The sequence below is a fragment of the Nicotiana attenuata genome, unplaced genomic scaffold, assembly GCF_001879085.1.
Source record: "Nicotiana attenuata strain UT unplaced genomic scaffold, NIATTr2, whole genome shotgun sequence".
Lineage (NCBI taxonomy): Eukaryota > Viridiplantae > Streptophyta > Magnoliopsida > Solanales > Solanaceae > Nicotiana > Nicotiana attenuata.
This window is the reverse complement of record NW_017674029.1, coordinates 25,284-47,014: the sequence shown is the minus strand read 5'-3', so window position 1 is coordinate 47,014 and position 21,731 is coordinate 25,284. Positions and strand designations below refer to the sequence as shown.

Here is a 21,731-nt window from a genome sequence, read left to right as displayed (position 1 = left end):
CTTAAATATTTAAATTTGTTGTTAGGTTTATTTATATAACATTAGTAGTTATTCTTAAAATATTAAGTATAATTATTTTAAAATCACGTAAATAAATATTGGTATAAAATATGTTTGAGTTATTAATAAAAAATAAATAAATAATTTAAATTCTTAAATGATGTTAATTATAAAAATCTATACTTAATATGTAGGCATAAATCTCGTAAAAAATACGTCATAGTTGTCAAATAATGTTGTGACATTAAAAATCACGAGAAAAGATAATATAGAGAGAAAATCTCTCTAAAATTATTCCCTCCCCCCTAAGATGGCCCCATCCCCACCCATCGCACAGGATCAAACACTACCACCACCATCAAAACTCCCCCACCCATCGGACACTAGTTCAACACTAAAGGAAGTTCAACCAACTCAAAAGGAAAAAAATGAACACCTTTAAGAAGATACTATCGGAAAATAACTTGACAAAGTCAAGTGTTTACCACACTCAGTACCACCAAACAGAGGTAATGGCCAACTCAACCACCATTGATGACGCCACTGGCCCATCATTCTCAGCCAAGAACAAAAAATCAATCTCTACCACCCTTGGCGTTGCTTTATCATCGTTAAGATTTTTGGCAAAAATATCACGACCCAAACCCCGCTATAGGTCATGATGGCGCCCAACGTCGCTGTTAGGCAAGCCAACGGTGAACTACCAACTCATTTATTAATTTCATTAATTTTGAAATCATTAATTTTATTCAATAAAAAAATTTGTGCATTTAGAATCATGAATACACAAAAAAATAGTAAAATTATAAAGATGAAAGGTGACAATGTTGTCCAATCCCATAAAATATCAACTAAAATATCCCAAAACCCGGTGTCACAAGTTCATGAGCATCTGCTAAAGAGTGCAATAATAATACAACGTCTGTCTGGAATATGAAATAAAAAGGATAAAGTAAATAAATAAGATGGAGCCTCTGAGGGCTGCAGTGCGTAGCATAGAACCACAAAGACCCCTCAGTTGTTGCACCTACACTCCAGGATGACCACCAAATGAACCTTTCAGATCCTGTACGTGTAGTGCAGAATTGTAGCATGAGTACATAAATCAACGTGTAGCCAGTAAGTATCTAGCCTAACCCAGAGGAGTAGTAACGAGGGATTGATATCGACACTTACTTGTGGTCCAATAAATAAAGTGCATGAATCATAGGCAGACATGATATATAACAAGATCAATAGGGCACGGAACAGTATATAACAAAATCCGTTAGCAAAATATCATCAGTTTAAAATCCCCAGGTGCCACATGCTATCTCAACAATATAAGAAACATCAACTATATGTCCGATCTCATGTCATAGAGAAATATCAATTTTCAAGTTCAATAAAGATGTAATCTCCTAGGTAATCGAACTCCTAACGATTTCAGCACTCTTAGAGGGCCACTGATTTGCATCTTCAGATAGCTCATCAAGAATAATAACTATTTCCTCTGGAGTCTTCTTCATCAACGGGCCTCCAACTACATTGCTCAATGTTCTACGTGAGGCCGGTGTCAATCCATCCTAAAAGTCCTGGAGTTGCATCCAGAGTTCAATTACACTGTGTTGATACTTTCGTACTATCTCCTTAAACCTCTCTCATGCTTCAAACACAGTTTTAGTCTTTTTCTTGGAAGTTATGGATTACTCTTCTAAACTTGCCCATTTTAGCTGATGAGAAGTATTTATCAAGAAATTTTTTGGTCATCTCATCCCATGTTCTAATCGATCCATTGGGCAAGCTTCGAAGCCACTACTTTGCATCATCTTTGAGTGTGAAAGGGAATGCCCTTAAGTATACAACATATTGGGACACCCCATTATATTGAAAGGTGTTCACAATCCAAATGAGTGAGTTGAGCCAGATAGATATTGGATCATCTTCGAAAGGAACAGCAGCTGCTAAGAAACTTCAATTGAGACCAGATCTAGCTCAATCGAAGGAAAGGAAGTTGAAGCAACAGCCAAAGCAAAGTCCAACATAGATGAGGTGGAGAAATCACATGAGTCCAATGGAACAGTACTGCATGCTACAGTACAACAACCTGCTCACCAATGGGCAAATCTGTTTGCGAAGAATCGATCAATGGAGAATGATATGACCCTATCTTATATTGCTCCTCAATTAGTAAATGGCAAAGTAGTGATTCAACTGGAAAAGGAGGAAGTGGATCGTGAAACTGAAAAATGGAAAGGAGCCCTAATTGCTTATGTAATTGGGGATTGCCCAGGGTATAATGCTATGCGCATGTATATAGATCTTAAGTGGAACAAAATAGCAAATCCAAATTTGTTTATGCATGATGATGGATATTACAATCATCAAATTTCAGTGATGATATGCAGGAAATTTTATGTACTAGTCCTTACACTATTAATAATCGACCTATCATTTTGAAGCCTGGACAGCGGATTTCGATTTTGATAAGGAGTTCCCAACTGAGATACCACTGTGGATTAAATTCCCAAAATTACCAATGAATTGGTGGGGAATTAATTCACTAAGCAGGATAGCAAGTGCTATTGGGATACCAATGTATGCTGATGAGTGCACAGCCAAACAAATGTGTGTTTCCTTTGCTCGAATACTAGTGGAAGTCAATGTGACAAAGCCATTGCCAGATGAAATTGAAGTAATGGATCCTAGTGGCAGAGTTTTTCAACAAGCTGTTACATACGATTGGAAGCCAATGTTCTGTGATAAATAACAAGCCATTGGCCATGTTTTCCCAAAGGTGCAGAGAAGGAATGAAGAGCAACCAGCCAAACAAGGAGGATCCAAGAAGACTGTACAAACATGGGTAACAAAAGAACAAACAACAGAACAACAAATTAGCAATAGCACAGGAACAGAACAGGGGAAAAGGAAAGAGGCCAGGAATACAGATACTATTGACAAACACACAAAAGTTGCAGAGATACAGGCAACTGTTGTACTGCAGGTTCAACAACCCAAAGAAGGAAATAAGATCAACTCCTGATAAAGAGAAAGCAGTAAGCAGTGTGCCAGAACCAGTTTACAAGAGTTCCCTATCTTTTGTTCAGTGCCAATTAAGAATGGTTTTGATGTGTTGAATAGAGGTTATGGTGGATCCCAATCAGCACCTCCTGACAAAGGAGGTGGAGCCAGTTGTTAGCAAATGAATTAGCTCTTTTGGAATGTAAGGGGAGCAAATAAAAAGTATAAACAGAAGGAACTGAGAAAGTATTTATAGGCAAAACATATTACACTAGCAGGAATAACAGAAACTAAAGTCAAAGAACATAAAGTAGCAACTGTTGCAGCAGTTGTGGCTCCCAAATGGCGATTTCACAACAATTATCTTAGTGCACCTAATGGGAGAATTTGGTTATTATGGGATATCAGCTTATATACAGTAGATAAGTTGAGAGAGGATGCTCAATTACTACACTGTCAAGTTACTATAGTAGCATCAGATAAGCCATGTGTTATAACTGTCATCTATGGATATAACACATGTGAGCAAAGGAAAAATATGTGGGAAACACTTAAAGTACTTGCTCAAAGAATAAATATGCCATGGTTAATTATTGGAGACTTTAATGCAATGCTATATCCACAGGATAGACTATATGGGAATCCAGTGCAGTATGGAGAGATCAAAGATTTCAATGACTGTATCCATGATTTATTGCTTAATGAAGTAAGGTGGACTGGTGAATACTACACATGGACTAACAAGCAGCAAACCAATGATAGAATATGTAGCAGACTTGACAGGGCTTTTGGAAACCATTACTAGATGATGGAATGGGGCCATATTGTAATGGAATATGATGTGCCTCTAATCTTGGATCATACCCCAATGATGTTCTCATTACAAGCAAGCCAGAATAATATCAAAGTTCCATTCAGATTCTTCAACTCTTGGGCTGATCATGATAAGTTTCTGGAAATAGTGGGGAAAGTATGGCAACAGAGATTTACCAATTGGAAGATGGCAAACATATGGCTGAAAATGAAGGCTCTTAAACCATAAATTAGGAGTTCAGAAGCATCACACAAAGAGTAGACAAAGCAAGAATTGATTTAGTGATAATCCAGAAGCAGCTGAATTCACAATGGTCAGATGATCTTATGGAGCAGGAAAGAATTACATTGCAGAATCTGGAAAAATGGTCCATGATAGAAGAGAGCATCATGAAGCAAAAATCAAGAATCAAATGGATCCAACTAGGGGATTCGAATACAAAATATTTCTCAGTTGTGGTGAAAGAGAGAAGTCAGAAAAAACTTATTAAGGAGATCACATCCCTAGAGGGAATGAATCTCACTGAATCAAAAGACATCCAAGAGGAGATAGTGAAGTTTTATAAATCCTTGATGGGGTCTTCAGCAAAGGAGTTACCAGCTATTAACAAAGTGAACATGAAGGGTGGACCAACATTATCTCATCAGCAAAAGCTAGACTTAATTGCTCTAGTCTGTGAGGAAGAAATTCAAAGAGGGCTTGAGTCCATAGATGAAGACAAAGCTCCTAGGATTGATGGGTATAATGCTACTTTCTTCAAAAAAGCATGGGGTATCATTAAGGAGGAAGTGTGTGAAGCAGTAAAAGAGTATTTTAACAAAGGGAAGATGTACAAGGCCATCAACTGTACAGCCATTACATTACTACCAAAAAATGACAAGCCAATAACAGTGAAAGAGTATAGACCAATAGCCTGTTGCACTGCTTTGTACAAACTGATTTCAAAGGTCATAACAGCAAGAATTCAAACAGTCATTGCTTCCATAATTAGTGAATCACAGGCAAGCTTCATCCCAGGGAGGAAAATTGGAGACAACATCATCCTAGCACATGAATTAGTGAAAGCCTACACAAGAAAACTTGTGTCTCCAAGATGCATGATAAAGATAGACTTACAAAAGGTTTATGATTCAGTAGAATGGATATTCTTGGAACAAATCATGGAGGAGTTGGGATTTCCTAATCAGTTTATCAAATGGATCCTAGAATGCATGCAAACAGTCAGCTACACTATTCTAATTAATGGGGAGCCTTCAGTACCTTTTAATGCAGCTAAAGGACCTAGACAAGGAGACCCTATGTCTCCTTTTCTATTTGCTATAGCAATGGAATACTTGAGTAGGAGCCTAAGAGGAATGACAAAGAAGACAGGCTTTCACTATCATCCGAGATGTTCAAAATTAGCAATCACACATTTGTGCTTTGCTGATGACTTATTGCTTTTTTCCAGAGGTGACATATCATCAGTGGTTGCTCTTCAACAATGCTTTAATCAGTTCTCAAAAGCTTTAGACCTCAAAGCAAATTAGGTAAAAGCTCAATATACTTTGGAGGAGTTAGCAGAGAGGATAGAGACAGAATACTACAAGAGTTGGGTTTGTCTGAAGGTGAGCTTCCATTTAAATATCTTGGGGTTCCTCTATCGACCAAGAAGCTATCCCTGGTTCAATGGCAACCACTTATTGAAAGGATAGTAACAAGAATATCATCGTGGACTGCAAAAACGTTATCATATGCTGGAAGAGTGCAACTGGTGCAAACAATCCTATTTGGAATCCAAGCTTACTGGGCTCAACTCTTTTTTCTTCCTTTCAAAGTACTAAAAACTATTGATGCTTACTGTCGAAGTTACATATGGTCTGGATACAACACCATCAGTAAGAAAGCTCTAGTGTCCTGGGAAAGAGTTTGTGCTCCTAAGAGTGTTAGAGGTCTGGGTTTGGCTAACTTACAGTTATGGAATAAGGCTGTTATAGCTAAGAACTACTGGGACCTAGCACATAAGCAAGACAAGTTGTGGATCAAATGGATCCATGTGTACTATATCAAAGGACAAGCAATAGAAACTATGACAATACCTCAGCATGCATGTTGGATGCTTAGGAAGATCATGGAAGCTAGATCAATATTTGAAGGTATACAATGGAGGTTCAAGAAAGGTAAGAGTATTACAAGACAAATATATATCCAACTGAATTGTGAGGAAACAAGAGTACCATGGAAAAGCATGATGTTTGGCAATGCAGCTAGACCTAAAACAAGATTTACACTATGGTTGGAACTTCAGGGAAGACTGCTAACCACTGATAGGTTAGCTAAATGGGGACTGGTAATAGCTACTCAATGTGTGATGTGCAAAAATGCTGAGGAAACACATGAGCATCTCTTTCTGGAATGTGGCTTTGCCAAAGAAGTATGGCATATAGTGAATCAATGGGCACATGTCAAATCAATGACTACAAGGGGATGGCAGCAGCATCAATTGAAGATCATCAGCAGAGCAAAAGGGAAAACTCAAGCAGCGCAGATATTCAAGATGATATACACGGAATTTGTTAATAGTATTTGGATATAGAGAAACATGAGATTATTTAAAAAATGTATAGAAATAATGAATCGATAGATAGAGATATTGCTTGTATTTGTAGTATTAGAGCACCAGCAAAAGCTAGAGAAATAGTACAAGCACTTAGATTCTAGATAGCATTAGTGTTAGAACAGAACATGAAATAGCTAACTTTGTTAGTTAGCTACTGGTTTGTAAAGATACTTTGGTGATGAATAAAAATATTTAGTTACCAAAAAAAAAGGTGTTCACAATTTCCTCAAAGTCTATTAGATGTGTGTTTGGATCTTCGTTCATCTTCCCTCTGAAAGAACATCAATTCTGAAGGGTTTGAAGCAACCGTTGCTTCGACTCGAAGTTGTTTGCTGCAATTGGAAGTGGTCTAACACTTGAGAAGCCTTGATTGTAGACCGGTCTAGCATAATGTCCAAGTGATCTCCCAAGCATGGGATCTATATTTCCGATCTGGTCTGCAGCCAAGGTTTGATTTTGAGCCATTCTCCAACCCTTATCTTCTTCGTAGATAATCTGTGCATCTCTAATAGATGTTTCCTCAGCATCCCTTGTAGCTTTTTCTCGTTGTTGGGCTACCTCTCTTGCATCCAAATCTACATTATCATCATCGTCTCCAGCCATAGTTTCTTTGGTTGAGGATTGTCCAACCTTCTCTGAAGTATCAGTGAGATATCTTTCCTTCCTCAGCTGTCGCAGTTGTTTTTCTATCTCTGGTTCGTATGGTAGCACTTCTTTCCCGGAAGATCGAGTCATGCACCAATCTTAACCTGTAACCTGCGCATAGTCAAAGACCAACCGTAAAAAGGGAAATAAAATAAAATACAAAGAAAAAAAATTCTTGAAATAGCACTACAAACTATTTCAAACACTATTGATTGCCAATCCCCGGCAACGGTGCAAAAATTTGACGAGCGCAAAACACCGCTTAAAATTATGCTTGCTAATCAAATACAGTATAGTATCATATCGTATCCATATGGATTGGAGTTAAATAGTATTTTCCTAGTTTCTAGTATGATTGCTATACAAGATGATCAACAGTTGAGAATTATATGATTTCTAACTAACATTAGCTAAGAATCTAAAGTATTGACTAGTGACAATTGAAACAAGGAATAAGCAAAGAAGGTTATCATTGGGAGAAGATAGAGTTTTAATAGGATAGGTGCAAGATAATTGTTTGGGATCTAACTCTAGAAAATTCACTTATAATGTTCAAGTGAGTCTCCCAAATACACTCAATTATTAGTTCAAACGTTTAGTAGAAACCCCTCTCTCGATTAAGTCTCAATCTCACAAGATGAACCAATTTAAGCTAGGTGAAGATATGCAAGAATGCATAGTGGATTGGTCTTTTGGAGAACGTCTCTCGGTTATCCTCCTAACTAGTTAATCAATGATTCAACTAGCCTCTTTCGATTACTACGAAGAATTAAGGAATTCAACCAACAATATAATGCAAAGATATCACAAGTTATGCCTCTCTCGATTACATGAACAAGTGAATATAGATGCAACAATTAAATCATCCAAAAATGCTTCAATACATAAAAACTAGAGTTATAATCCACAAACAAATATCAATACACCAAATCCATCAAACCCTAAAGGGAAATACTCTATAGACATGGAGTAATTCATCACAAATATGATAAAAAGATAGGAAAACATAAATTCAATCCAAACTCGGGTCTTGAGTGAGGAAGGAATGATGAAATCCTTGTGCTTTATCCTCCAACTCTTCCTTAGCTTCCTTAGATCTAAAGTATGTCAAAGTTCAGAAAATAACGTTTTCCATGTATTTATACCAAGTAGGGTCGGTCCTAGACGAAATCCCCCTTTCCTAGTCAAAATAGGAAAACTTGCAAACTTATTGCGTTTCATGCGTCGCACTATGTGTCGCTGGGTGCGTAGCATTAGTGATTTTTCTTGTCAGACTACAAAAACACATCTCTAAACTTTCTCAATTTTCTGACATAAATTTACCCTACTGCATCGCACTAAGCGTCGCACTAGTGCATTTCTTCAGTTGTTGCTTCTTCTTTGATTTCTGATGTCCAGAAGTGATCCTCGATCTCCAAACACTATCCCGGTTGAATCCTTTGGGCTTCTACTCAGACTTCAAAGCTCCAAATAGCTCGAATTAGTTCCACAACATTTGCATAACTCGGAATCACTCCTACAAGGCATAAAACACATAGTAAGTGCAAAACACTAGCAATTAAAGCTCATACACAATTAAAGTGCAGTGAATTAGAGTGAAATAAGCGACTAAAATACGTAATTATAGCCTACCATCAACACCTTACGCTTAAACCATTGCTCGTCCTCGAGCAATCAAACTAAACTTCATATACACACGACCTTTTTAAACAACTCTCCTAACTCATCGCACCAAGAATAATTAAAACAGATTAAGCACAATAATGTAACATCCCCCCTCAAGAATTGACTCAAAAGCACCATGCTTTTTTCGCATCCTGCTCACTTACTCTAACATAGAGGTCAACGACATTATCTTTCCTTCATAAATCAAGTGCCCTCACAAAATAGTAGAGAGTAGTTCCACACACAATAAACTTCAAGAACAATTAGGAACTTCAAATAGAAAGAATTCGCTCGCTCTCAGAAATAACATTCATATGCCACAAAAGATGTATCATAGGCTTGTCCGTAGTGTACTACTCTACTAATTGAGCTCATTCAGTCACGGATGAAGTAGGACTTTAATTGTTTGTAATGTAGGCTACGGGACGGGTAGGATACATTTAGATATAAGAGTGACTACACTCCATAAGCACTTTAATACACATAATTAAAAATTCAAAACCTCACACTTATGTCAAACCATTAGTCCATCTTAACATGAATATACATTAACTCCCCACTTCTTTAAGCACAATTACATCAAGAGCTACCACTTATCAAGGAAAATTTGTAGAACAATACAACTAATTTTTTTTCTTGTTAAATTCAAGTGGCTCTTACTTTTTCACAACATTGCACATTTCTCCTTATTTCAATAGTTCCACTCAGAAACCAAACCAACCACCCCACACTTCAACTTTTACAAAGTTCATAACAAATTCAAGTGCTCAAGAGAGGTACACAGTTCAAATAGATGGTCAATTCAAACAAATAGGTAAGGCTTGTAATATGGTTGCCAATGAAACAGGATTACGAGCTCAAAGGGGTTAACTAAGATTCATAACCATTAGGTGGGTAAAAGCATATAACTTGGCTCAACAAAGAAACGCCTATATCACTTCCAAGACTGAATGAAACTACTATTTCGCTTTGCAAACACACAGATCAAGTTCTAGACATCAAATGCTATGCGCAGAATAACACAAACCTCACACACACATGGCACATAACTCACTCAGGATTAGACTCATCAAGACACTCTAGTCAAAATAGTTAAGCAAAGTTAGATCATACGATTTAAGGTACTTATACAAGAGTCAAAAATTGAACATAAGCATCATAACTAAAGCACTTGCTACTCTCAAGGTACAACAGAGTTAAGAGATATTGCTTTCATCTCAAATCATAGCACAAGGTTTCCTACTCTACCAAAAATAAAAACAAACTACACTCGGTTTAGACAAAATCTTTGGAAAATAAAAGCGGCACAAAAAAACCGAGGGGGAATTATTAAACTACCTACAAAAGGAAATCTTTTTTTACTTCGACTTTAATCCCTCAAGAAACCTGTCGATGATATCTATCATCGGGAAAAATAAAAAATTTTAAATTTATTATGTTTTATTCTTACTTTTTTCTATCTCTAATCTCTGAATACTACAACTAACAAAAAGAAACTAAAACTAATATACATACAACATACAAATATCTACCACCATACACTTTAAGTTGTAGCGTGTCCCCGTGACACAAATTAAAAAGCATAAGGTAATGGAAACTTCCTTAAATATCTAGTCAGGGTCTGAGTCGAAGTCGGGATCCATTCCTCGCGCCCGAACTAATGCACACATCCATGTAGAAGCTTCTTCTCAGCCTTTTTGGGGTACACCACACACTTATCTTTCTCACTCACTACAGCCTTCTCTTTTGAACTCTTCACTTTTCACTCAACACTTGTAGCTGGTTTCTCATTTTTCACCCCCATTGCTACATTTATCTCAAAAGTCAGTCTCGTCACCCACTTTAAGCATGAGTTTTCTCTCGTGTATATCTAATATCGCTATACCCATTGCTAAGAATGGTCTTCCTAAGATAAGGGGGACCTCCTTGTTTTCTTCCATCTTCACCACTATAAAATCTACAGGAAATACGAACTTATCTACCTGAACCAAAACATTTTCCACTATCCCCTTGGGTATTATAGTTGTTTGGTCTGCCAGCTGCAAAGATGTTGGTGTAGGCCTTATCTCTCCAATCTCCTTCTCCAGTTTTCTGTGAATAGATAAAGGCATTACATTAATTGAGGCACCAGAATCACATAAAGACTTATCAAAATTAATGGTTCCGAAAGAGCAAAGTATAGTAAAACTCCCTGGATCTCCACGCATCTATGGGAGTTTATTTTGCAATATTGCGCTGCAATGCTCTGTGAGCATTACCACTGATGTCTCTTCTATCTTCCTCTTCTTTGTCAGGATCTCCTTCAAGAATTTGGTATAAGTTGGCATTTGAGAGAGAACTTCTGTGAATGGTAAGTTTACATAACCCGTTTCAACATATCCAGAAATCCTCAAACTGTTTGTCCATCTTTTCTCTATATAGCTTTTGGGGGAAAGGTAAAGCAGGAATATGCTTGCTATCTTCGGGTTCCCTTATCGAATCTTCTTTCTTCTTCCTTGTCTCAGTTCTTATCAACATCACTTTTCAGCTGCACCCACTTTCTTTTTCAAGTTTCACATCTTTTTGGATCGGGTTGAGATCTTTCAACACTTGCCCACTTCTCAAGGTTACAATATTCACTACTTCTTTGGAGTTTCTTTCAGTATTAGCGGGGAGAGTACCTGGAACCCTCTCAGATAATATTGTTGCAATCTGCCCCACTTGCTTCTCTAGATTTGGAATCGCTGCCCCTTGTACTTCAAATCTTTCAGCATTTTTCACAATAAATGCCTTTATGAGATCTTCTAGACCAGGCTGATTGGCCTGTTGAGGCTGAAACTGCTCCTCTGCTGATTCATAAAACTTGGAGCTCCCTGCATCTGGAGCCTGGTTTATTTTGTTGCCATGCATTTGCGGTACCCCTTAGTGACCTCCATGAAAAACCAGGATGCTTCTGACCCATTGCATTGAAATTATAATTCCCCACAGCATTCACTTCCTCAATTGAGGCTTGACACTCATGAGTAGGGTGTCCTCTTCCACATACATCACAAGCTGCCTGAGGTTCACTCTGTATCGTAGCTAAGGTCAACTTTCGTATTTCTTTGGCCATAGAATCAAGCTGTAGTTGCACAGACGTATTAACATCAACTTGGTGAATACTAATTGATCTTCTTCTTTCAGCATTCTCAGAGGGCCACTGATTTGCATCTTCAAATAGCTCATCAAGAATTGTAACTATTTCCTCTGGAGTCTTCTTTATCAACGGGCCTCCAACTGCATTGCTCAATGTTCTACGTGAGGCCGGTGTCAATCCATCCCAAAAGTCCATAGTTGCATCCAAAGTTCAATTCTGCTATGTTGACACTTTCGCTCTATCTCCTTAAACCTGTCTCATGCTTCAAACACAGTTTCTGTCTCTTTCTGGCAAAATTTATGGGTTTCTCTTCTAAACTTGACCATTTTAGCTGATGAGAAATCTTATTCAAGAAATTTTCTGGTCATCTTGTCCCATGTTCTAATAGATCCATTGGGCAAGCTTTAATACCACTACTTTGAATCATCTTTGAGTGTGAAGGGGAATACCCTTAAGTATACTGCATCTTGAGACACCCCATTGTATGGAAAGGTGTTCATAATCTCCTCGAAATCCATTAGATGTGTGTTTGGATCTTTGTTCATCTTCCCAATGAAAACATAGCACTTCTGAAGGGTTTGAAGCAACCCTTGCTTCAACCTGAAGATGCTTGCTGCAATGGAGGTGGTCTAACACTTGACAAGCCTTGATTGTAGACTGGTCTAGCTTAATCGCCAAGTGATCTCCCAGGTATGGGAGCTATATTTCCAAACTGGTCTGCAGCCAAGGGTTGATTTTGAGCCATTCTCCGACCCCTCTCTTTGTCGCAGATAATTTGTGCATCTCTAATAGATGTTTCCTCAGCATCCCTTGCAGCTTTTTCTCGTTGTTGGGATGCCTCTCGTGCAGCCAAATCTACGTTATCATCATCTTCTCCAGCCATAGTATATTTGGTTGAGGATTGACCAACCTTCTCTAAAGTCTCGGTGAGATTTCTTTCCTTCCTCAGCTGTCGCAGTTGTTTTTCTATCTTTGCTTCATATGGTAGCACTTCTTTCCCGGAAGATCGAGTCATGCACCAATCTTAACCTGTAACCTGCGCACAGTCAAAGAACACCAGCCGTAAAAAGGAAAAATAATATAAAATAAAAAGAAAAAACTATTGAATTAGCACTACAAACTATTTTAAACACTATTGATTGCCGATCCCCGGCAACGACACCAAAATTTGACGAGCGCAAAACACCACTTAAAATTATGCTCGCTAATCAAATATAGTATAGTATAACATTGTATCCACAAGGATTGGAGTTACATAGTATTTTCGTAGTTTCTAGTATGATTGTTATCCAAGATGATCAACAAATGAGAATTATATGATTTCTAACTAAAATTAACTAAGAAACTAAACAATTGACTGCTGACAATTGAAACAAGGAATAACCAAAGAAGGTTATCAATGGGAGAAGATAGGATTTTGATAGGATAAGTGCAAGATAATTGTTTGGGATCTAACTCTAGATAATTCACCTTTAATGTTCAAGTGAGTCTCTCGAATTCACTTAATTATTAGTTCAAACGTTTAGTAGAAACTCCTCTCTTGATTAAGTCTCAGCCTCACAAGATATTCCAATTTAAGCTCGGTGAAGATATGCAAGAATGCGTAGTGGATTGGTCTTTAGGAGAACCCCTCTCGATTATCCTCCTGACTAGGTTTAATGATCCAACTAGCCTCGTTCGATTACTACGAGAACTAAGGAATTCAACCGGCAAGATAATGCAAAGAAATCACAAGTTATGCCTCTCTCGATTACATGAACAAGTGAATATAGATGCAACATTTAAATCATCCAAAAATGCTTCAATATATAAAACTAGAATTATAATCCACAAACAAATATCAATACACCTAATTCATCAAACCCTAAAGGTAACTACTCCATAGACATGGAGTAATTCATCACAAATATGATAAAAAGATAGGAAAACATAAATTCAATCCAAACCTTGGTCTTGAGGGAGGAAGGAATGATTGAAATCCTTGTGCTTTTGCTCCTCCAACTCCTCCTTAGCAACCTTATGTCTAAAGTATGTCAAAAGTCCAGAAAATAACATTTTCCCATGTATTTATACCAAGTAGGGTCGGGCCTGAAAAAATCCCCCTTTCCTAGCCAAAATAGGAAAACTTGCAAACTTATTGCTTTTCATGCGTCGTGCGTTGCAGGGCGTGTAGCATTAGTGCTTTTTCTTGCAGGCCTCTAAACTTTGTCATTTTCCCGACATAAATTTACCCTACTGCGTCGCACTATGCGTCGCCCAGTCCGTCGCACTAGTGCATTTCTTCAGTTGTTGCTTCTTCCTTGATTTTTGACGTCCAGAAGTGATCCTCGACCCCCGAAAAGGATCCCAGATTAATCCTGTGAGCTTCTACTCAGACTTTAAAGCTCCAAATAGCTTGAATTAGTTTCACAACATCTACATAACTCAGAATCAATCCTACAAGCATAAAACACACAATAAGTGCATAAAACTAGCAATTAAAGCTCAAACACAATAAAAGTGCAGTGAATTAGAGTGCAATAAGCGACTAAAATACGTAATTATAGCCTACCATCAAATATCTTACCAACTTCTCAACGTTAATGAGATTTGATCTAACATGATCTCCAATTACATTTCATTTATAAATCTTAGGTAATGAAACTAATAAGTTGAATTAAGATAATAAAAGTGTTGCATGATAAAGCCCTAAGTTTACCCGGATAGAACATGATATTAGCTATGTACGGACTCTCATCACCCGGTACGTACGTGGCCCCCACAACAAGTAGCACATAACAAATACACACCTATGGGTTAGTTTTTCCCTCACAAGGTTAGACAGGAGACTTACCTCACTCCGAAGTTCCAATAACCGGCTCCAATGCCTCTCTAACTCCTCAATTCAAAGCCAAATGATTCGAAACTAGTCAAATAACATGACAACCAATAAAAATATACTCTAACACTCATAAGTAATTAATTTATAGTAATTCCCAACTCCACTCTAATAGTCAACAAAGTCAACCCTCAGGCTTACATGTTCGGGTTTTGAGATTTTTTCTAACTTTACCCATAACGCCACGAAATATATTATGTTATTCCAAATTCCTTGTCCAATTTCATGGTCAAAATCCAAAAATACAATTTTTAGGTTTTTCATAAAAAATCCCACAATTTTCCACAATTTTCTATGTTAAATCCTTATAAAATTCATGTAATTAACTTACAATATTTCGGAATTACTTACCTTGCAATATGTAATGAAAATATCCCCTTGAAGCGCTCCATAAATCGCCCAAACCATGTGAGAAGTGGAAGAAATGAGCCAAAAACCCGAAATAAATTGAAGTCTGACCAAAAATCCTTCTGCGTGTTCGCGTCCCCCGCGTTGCGTTCGCGATCATCCAAATCCTGATGCCTCGTGTCATTGTCACGCCCCAACCTCGGGAGGCGCGACCGGTGCTCAATCGAGTGAACCCAACTGAGCAAGCCTTATCAAACACTTTCTACCCAACTCAATGTGATTAAGGAATCTGGTTTCCTTTTAATTAGACAATAAGAGGGGTTGCACATTTACATGGATAGCTTATTTTATAACACAATCTTATCCGTAATTAGGCTTCCAAGATTCCATACAGTTATAGTTTAGAAGAAAGCAAGAGTACAAGATTACAACATGGTTCATTGACCTATCCGACACCCGTACATAACCCACACAAACGTCTACGGAGCCTCAAAGGATACAAAAGACAATGAACAACGTCGGCAATAAGGCCCCGGCTATACCTTAAAATGGATATCTATAACAAAAGGTGTACAACATAACCCCTTGAAGGAGGAAGGGGGCTCACCAAGATTTCTAGAAGATAATGCTCTGCTACACACGATCGGCACTATCCGCTATGGAGACACCTACATTCATTTAAAAATGTAGCGCCCCCGGCAAAAGTACGTTAGTACCATGGAATAGTATTAGTATGTATAACTAAACACCATCCTGTTAGAAAGAACAACCATACAAGAGTAAAGAGGAAATCGTAAAGACAACAAAGTTTCAAGTAAGCACCATGCCAACAATATAAGGAGGTTCACATGATTTCACATAGTTCTTGAAATTTTTGATTGGAGCATCCCACACTATTGCATCATTATCCATATTACCACTGCTTCCGTGAGCGGAGTCCGATCATGGCCCGATCGGCTAAGCCGTCTCCCCGAGACGTTACCATTATTTCATTCACACTTTGCAGTTTCAATCTTCAATACATTACCACCATGTGTATATATATCATGGCGTCCGATCACGGCCCGACTGGCTAATCCGTCTCCCTGAGACGTTACCATTTTCCGTTATTCATCTCATACCAATCTTTGGTTACACATGTATTAGTTTACCGGCACTTGGGGCCACAATTTCCACATTCCATAACTCACGTTTCACATTGTTCCCATTTTCAATATTTAACTTTCCACTTAAAGTCATAGGCATATACAAAAGCAATTTAAGTCATAAGCATAGAGGGGAATTCGTCAAGTTTGGGTATATTAGTCCCAAAGTAACCTTGGCATGACAGTGAGGCATTTAGCACATAAATCATGTTCTCCACACATCTTCCATTTACAAGAATAACACATTAAACACGTAAAGAAGTACTTACCACATACGTTTTCACAACATCAATTCACTTAACATATAAGCACTGCATCGATCACGTTTCGAACTTACAACACTTATACGGGCACCATGGAAGCTCAATTTCTAGGAGGAGGGGGTTTTAGCCATACATACCTCAATAAAGCTTTCCCCTAATTCTTATAAAATTTTGGGACTCTTATCACTTCAATCAATTGTATAAGAATTACAATTGAACCAAGAATTAGAGACGAGATTAAGATTCTAGCTCGTTTGAGCATATTATCAAACATAAAAGGTGCATTATGATCTTAGACCCCTTTTTGAAAGAAATTTCTTCAATATTATACCCCAATTGTTGTCTCCTTAGTTCTCATCCTCCCCATACCCCATTATCTCTTGTGCATGCAAGATTACTAGCCCTTATACCCATGTACCCACTTGCTAATTACCTATTTTAACAGAAATTTTGATATTATCGGTGAGCGTACAGTTCTTACCTCTTAGGATGAAGACCTAGTAGCTTCAATTAACAATCTTCAAGGATTTGGGGCAAGGATTGAGAGAGGACTTATGAAGATTACTCTCTCTCACTCTAGAACTCCCCCTCTCACTCTATATGTCGTGAAATAACAGGAAAATGGTCTAATGGGGTGTTTTTAATGGGGTGGGGTCGGGTTTTAAAAATTAGAAAATAGGATCCCGACTCAAATCTGCGACCGCATTTGCGATCGCAGAGCTGACATGCGGCCCGCAGAATGGATCGCAAAATGCTCCCCAAAACTTGAAGACACTGTTTGGATATGCGACAGGAATGCGGTCCGCATACCCGTTCTGCGGTCACATAATGCACCGCAGAACTCCCCCTTACAAAATCCTAAGGGGATTATGCGACGACTATGCGGTCCACATATCGATTATGCGATCGCATAATTGACCGCATAGTTGACCTCAAATTTGACCAACACACTGTTTCACTCTGCGGCGACTATGCGGTCCGCATAGCTGTTATGCGACCGCATTCTCGACCGTAGAATCGCACTTTTCTGGAAAACATTATTTCTAACACGTATTCCTAATTTGGCACTATGAGCTTTCGGGTTTAGAGTAAGAATCTTTCACGGGGCCTCACAGTCGTGGTCACTTAGGATCATTCGCGAAGGCTTAACACCTCTAAGCCCCCAGTTCACCATTCTTCTACGCGTTTGCGACTCCCTGTCGAGTTTGCGAAGGGAACCCCAACTTCTTCTCCTCGTTCGTGACCCCTGTGACGCGTTCATGATGAACCAATTCCCAGCAGCAAAAATCCTTCTTCGCAAATGCGTGAGACCCTTTGCATTCGCGAAGAACAAAACCAGACACCAGTACCAGTAGTTGCAAAACAAGGAAAAATGATCTGAAACCACTCCGAATCACCCCCGAGGCTTTCGGGACACCATCCAATCACACTAACAAGTCCCAATACCTTATCCGAAGGTTTGAAACGCCACGAATTACATAAAAACATGAATGGATGATCAAAATCATTCTTTCATCTTTCCAACATTCAAAGTTCGATGAACGCGTCCAAATCATATCTTAACATCCCGGAACGACATCATACTTTACATATAAGTCACAAATCATAATACGAACCTATTTCAAGGCTCGGAACCCCAAACGGACATCGATAACACCAATTTCAAATCAAACTTAGGAAATTCTTAAACTTTCAAAATGCCAACGTTCCATAATAAGCACCGAAATGCTCCCGGACCACCCAATACTCAAGCCGAACATGCACATCATCATACGAACCTATTGGAACCTTCAACTCCCGATTCTGGGGTCGTTTACTCAAAAGTCAAATCATCCGACTCAAAGCTTTTGAATTGAGAATTTTCATTCCAAATCAACTCCGAACTTCCTGAAATTCAATTCCAACCAAACGTACAAGTCATAAAACATGAAGTGAAGCTACTCAAGGCCTCAAACTGCCGAACGACGCGCTAGACCTCAAAACGACCGGTCGGGTCGTTACATTCTCCCCCACTTAAATATACCTCGTCCTCGAACGTGCCAAGAACCGTTCCGGAGTTGCTCAAAATCACTGTTTAACACCTTATGCACCTACACGTGCCACCACAACCAACGTGAGCACATTATCTCGAGCCAGACTGAAGATCCTTCCTTTTTTTCACCTTAGCTAACAAGCCTTAGAACCAAATTCCAACATCCGAAATTCTCCACGAAACCTGATTCTAACATACGAACACCGTATCAGTCTCAACCCACTGTACCAAATATGATCATGCACCCATGCAGAAACCACACAATGCACCGTATAATTTGTATGCGCATAATAACATCCTCCAACTGTAGAAGCTGCCAATTCACTAACCTGATGCCCATAGTATACCTCATAACGCGCATAAGCCCTGATCCAACCCTCACGATACTGAAACGATGAAAGCGACCCGAAGAAGCTTATAACCACCTGCCAAATCAATAAATCGTGGAGTATTTCCGCTTGACAAGAACCATTACCTCATTCTGAACTGAATAGTGACATTTTCTCTTTAATATACTTACATAAATCCAATCGCACTAATCTCAGGTCCAATAACCTCGTTTCACTCAATACAAGCTACTCGGGCAGTAGGCCACCTTAAACATCGTCTAAAATTTCGTATGACGCCAACAAGCTACAACTCGAATATGACCCATAAGGAAGAACGAATTCTGGAAAGGAACTACCCAGCCCGCGTAGTGAATAAAATGGCCGAATAGATGCTATGAACCTATCTCAGGGATGAGAAACAAGACACACAAAATAAGTATAAGGAACCGTGATCAATATCTCACTATTACGACGCGCAACCCGATCCACATGTGATACCGTCGGGGGCGCAACCCGGCCCAAACATAATACCCGTGGCGTGCCACCCAATCTATACATAACAATCAATAAGGAAGTACCTACCGAGCCAAACTGCTCACACCTACAAAATGCCTGAATATCGGCCACAAGCACTCCAAGTGCTTAAATATAACCTTGGGGAGACGGATAGCGCCATACCCTACAAAGCTATGCTCGACTAAGGTGCATCAAACAACCGAGATCTCGAAATCCATCTCGCTCATATAATACCACAAGCTACGCTGAATCACAAAACATGCGCGAATAATCAAGTTGCCTCATAACACATATGGGACAAAAAGTAGCACCTGAAATAGACGACGCTAGGAATATAATCCACTATGCCCGAGGAATCATCGATAAGCAATGCTATGCTGCACGGGCACACCCAACATGATGTAGAGCATACGTTCACACTAGATTTACCAATGGACCTCGAGCCAATTCCAATCATCGCATACTGGGCCAATAACCTTTCAATGATCCACAATGACCCCATTCATGACACATACAAGCAGTCGTCCAATCCGAAACAAACTTCTACCGTCCACAACCAAAGGAATAAAGCGCACCTCAGAAATAAACTCTCCAATCAGCGATAGTACCAGAATTTTCATACCCGATTTCAGTCTCTAACAATCAAATGACTAACACGTCAGACTTATATGATCTTCCTGTGGGACTCCCACAACCTTCAGCACCAGGTAGCAAAATCTGAACATCAATGGCCATCGACTATACTATTTCTATAGTATTAGTCAAGCATCTGCATTTCAATGCCTAACACTTCTACTACAAAAAAGACCACCCTCAGGCTGCCCGAAAAATAGTACCAGCATACATATCAACACTTAACTGCAACCTTGATCCTCACCTATCATGTCGCTACGCAAGAGTACAAGAATTTCATCATAACCATTGAACCACCGATAGAATAAACACTTCATCGGCTAGAACCCCTTTCACTTAACTCATTTCAGAAGAACAATTGCAACATGCAACCAAATTTCCATAACCGCAGGGAATGCAACCCTCAAGTCGAAGTCTAGACCGCTATAACTCTTTCGAGATCCATTTAACATAACAAGGCCATCATACTCAAATACCTCCAAATCAATCAAATTGCGGTAGCTATCAAACCCACACGTTCAGCCACGAATCACCTGTATAGCCTTGACACACCGAAGGAATTGATTATTTCCATAACCATGTTGATTCCAACCATTACTAACTGACTCAACTTCTTCAAATTTACTCTTGACTTGCCTTTGAAACAATAGTTCTATTAAAATTCATAACAAACATCAAACAACGCTTATCCCGAGCGACCCAAATCATGAGACCACATTGTCTCAAAACCCATAATCTATCTTATACCCTCATAGTGCACTCAATATTATCTCTAACTGGTACACCCGTTCTAAAAAAAACTTTAAAGAATCCGAAGCCGTTTCCTTCTATCTATCTAACATCGCACCGCAGACCTCGGTGCTAACACAGAAACACTCACATTCATAATCTGCTGCAAAAACTCAATCCTTAACCACACAACGGACCCAAAATCCTTAGGCATCACCCTTTAATTCTTGAACCCAATAGAACCATTATTGAGAGTCACCCACTCTTACCTGGTCTTGAATATAACCAAATTCTAGTGCTCCGCTAGCACATGAACACTCCCAAAGAAGCAACCGTATGAATTCTTTCCTGGTACATCACATCCACATGAAGCATAAATTCTCAGTCATCCCAAAATCTGCACATAAATCAATAAGGCGAAATATAGCACATATACAACAAATTCCTTGCCCGAAATACCCTTGATGTTTTCTTTTCTTGGTCATAACTAATTCGCCAATGTAGTGGTAACCAGAAACTGCACAGTCACACAACCACGTGACCAATCGTAGATGGTAGGCTCCCCCTGTGTTCGCGACCCCTGTGTCGCATTCACGATGAAAAAAATTACCAACAGCCAATAATCCTTCTTCGCAAACGTGTGAGACCCTTCGTGTTCGTGAAGAACAAAACCAGACACCAATAGCAGCAGTTGGAAAACAACGAAAAATGATCCAAAACCACTCTGAATCATCCTCGAGGCCTTCGGTGTCCCGTCCAATCACACCAACAAGTCCTAATACCTTATCCAAACTTATCCAATGGCTCAAAATGCCACGAATTACATAGAAATACAAATCGACTATCAAAATCCTTCTTTCATCTTTCTAACATTTAAACTTGGACGAACGCATCCGAATCATATCTAAATATTCCAGAATGATGTCAAACTTTACATACAAGTCACAGATCATAATACGAACCTATTCCAAGGCTCAAAACCCCAAACAGACATCGATAACACTAAAATCCACTTCAAAT

The 21,731-nt window shown here is 38.9% G+C and overlaps 1 protein-coding gene across 1 annotated transcript; it reads left to right on the top strand.

Annotated features, from left to right (window-relative positions):
* The first annotated feature begins 512 nt into the window (after window positions 1–512).
* LOC109217852 lies at window positions 513–3,805 on the top strand. The gene is made up of 6 exons (XM_019382135.1): window positions 513–610; window positions 1,968–2,291; window positions 2,551–2,695; window positions 2,777–2,983; window positions 3,098–3,170; window positions 3,279–3,805. The coding sequence occupies exons 1-6, from the start codon at window positions 513–515 to the stop codon at window positions 3,803–3,805; spliced, it is 1,374 nt and encodes a 457-aa protein (XP_019237680.1).
* Window positions 3,806–21,731: the final 17,926 nt, after the last annotated feature.

Coding starts and splice junctions, on each gene's coding strand:
- LOC109217852 (XM_019382135.1), top strand. CDS start 513: ATGGCCAACTCAACCACCATTGATGACGCCACTGGCCCATCATTCTCA. Junction 2,292..2,550: donor GGGTATAATGCTATGCGCAT/GTATATAGATCT, acceptor TTCACTAAGCAG/GATAGCAAGTGCTATTGGGA. Junction 3,171..3,278: donor TGACAAAGGAGGTGGAGCCA/GTTGTTAGCAAA, acceptor TTACACTAGCAG/GAATAACAGAAACTAAAGTC.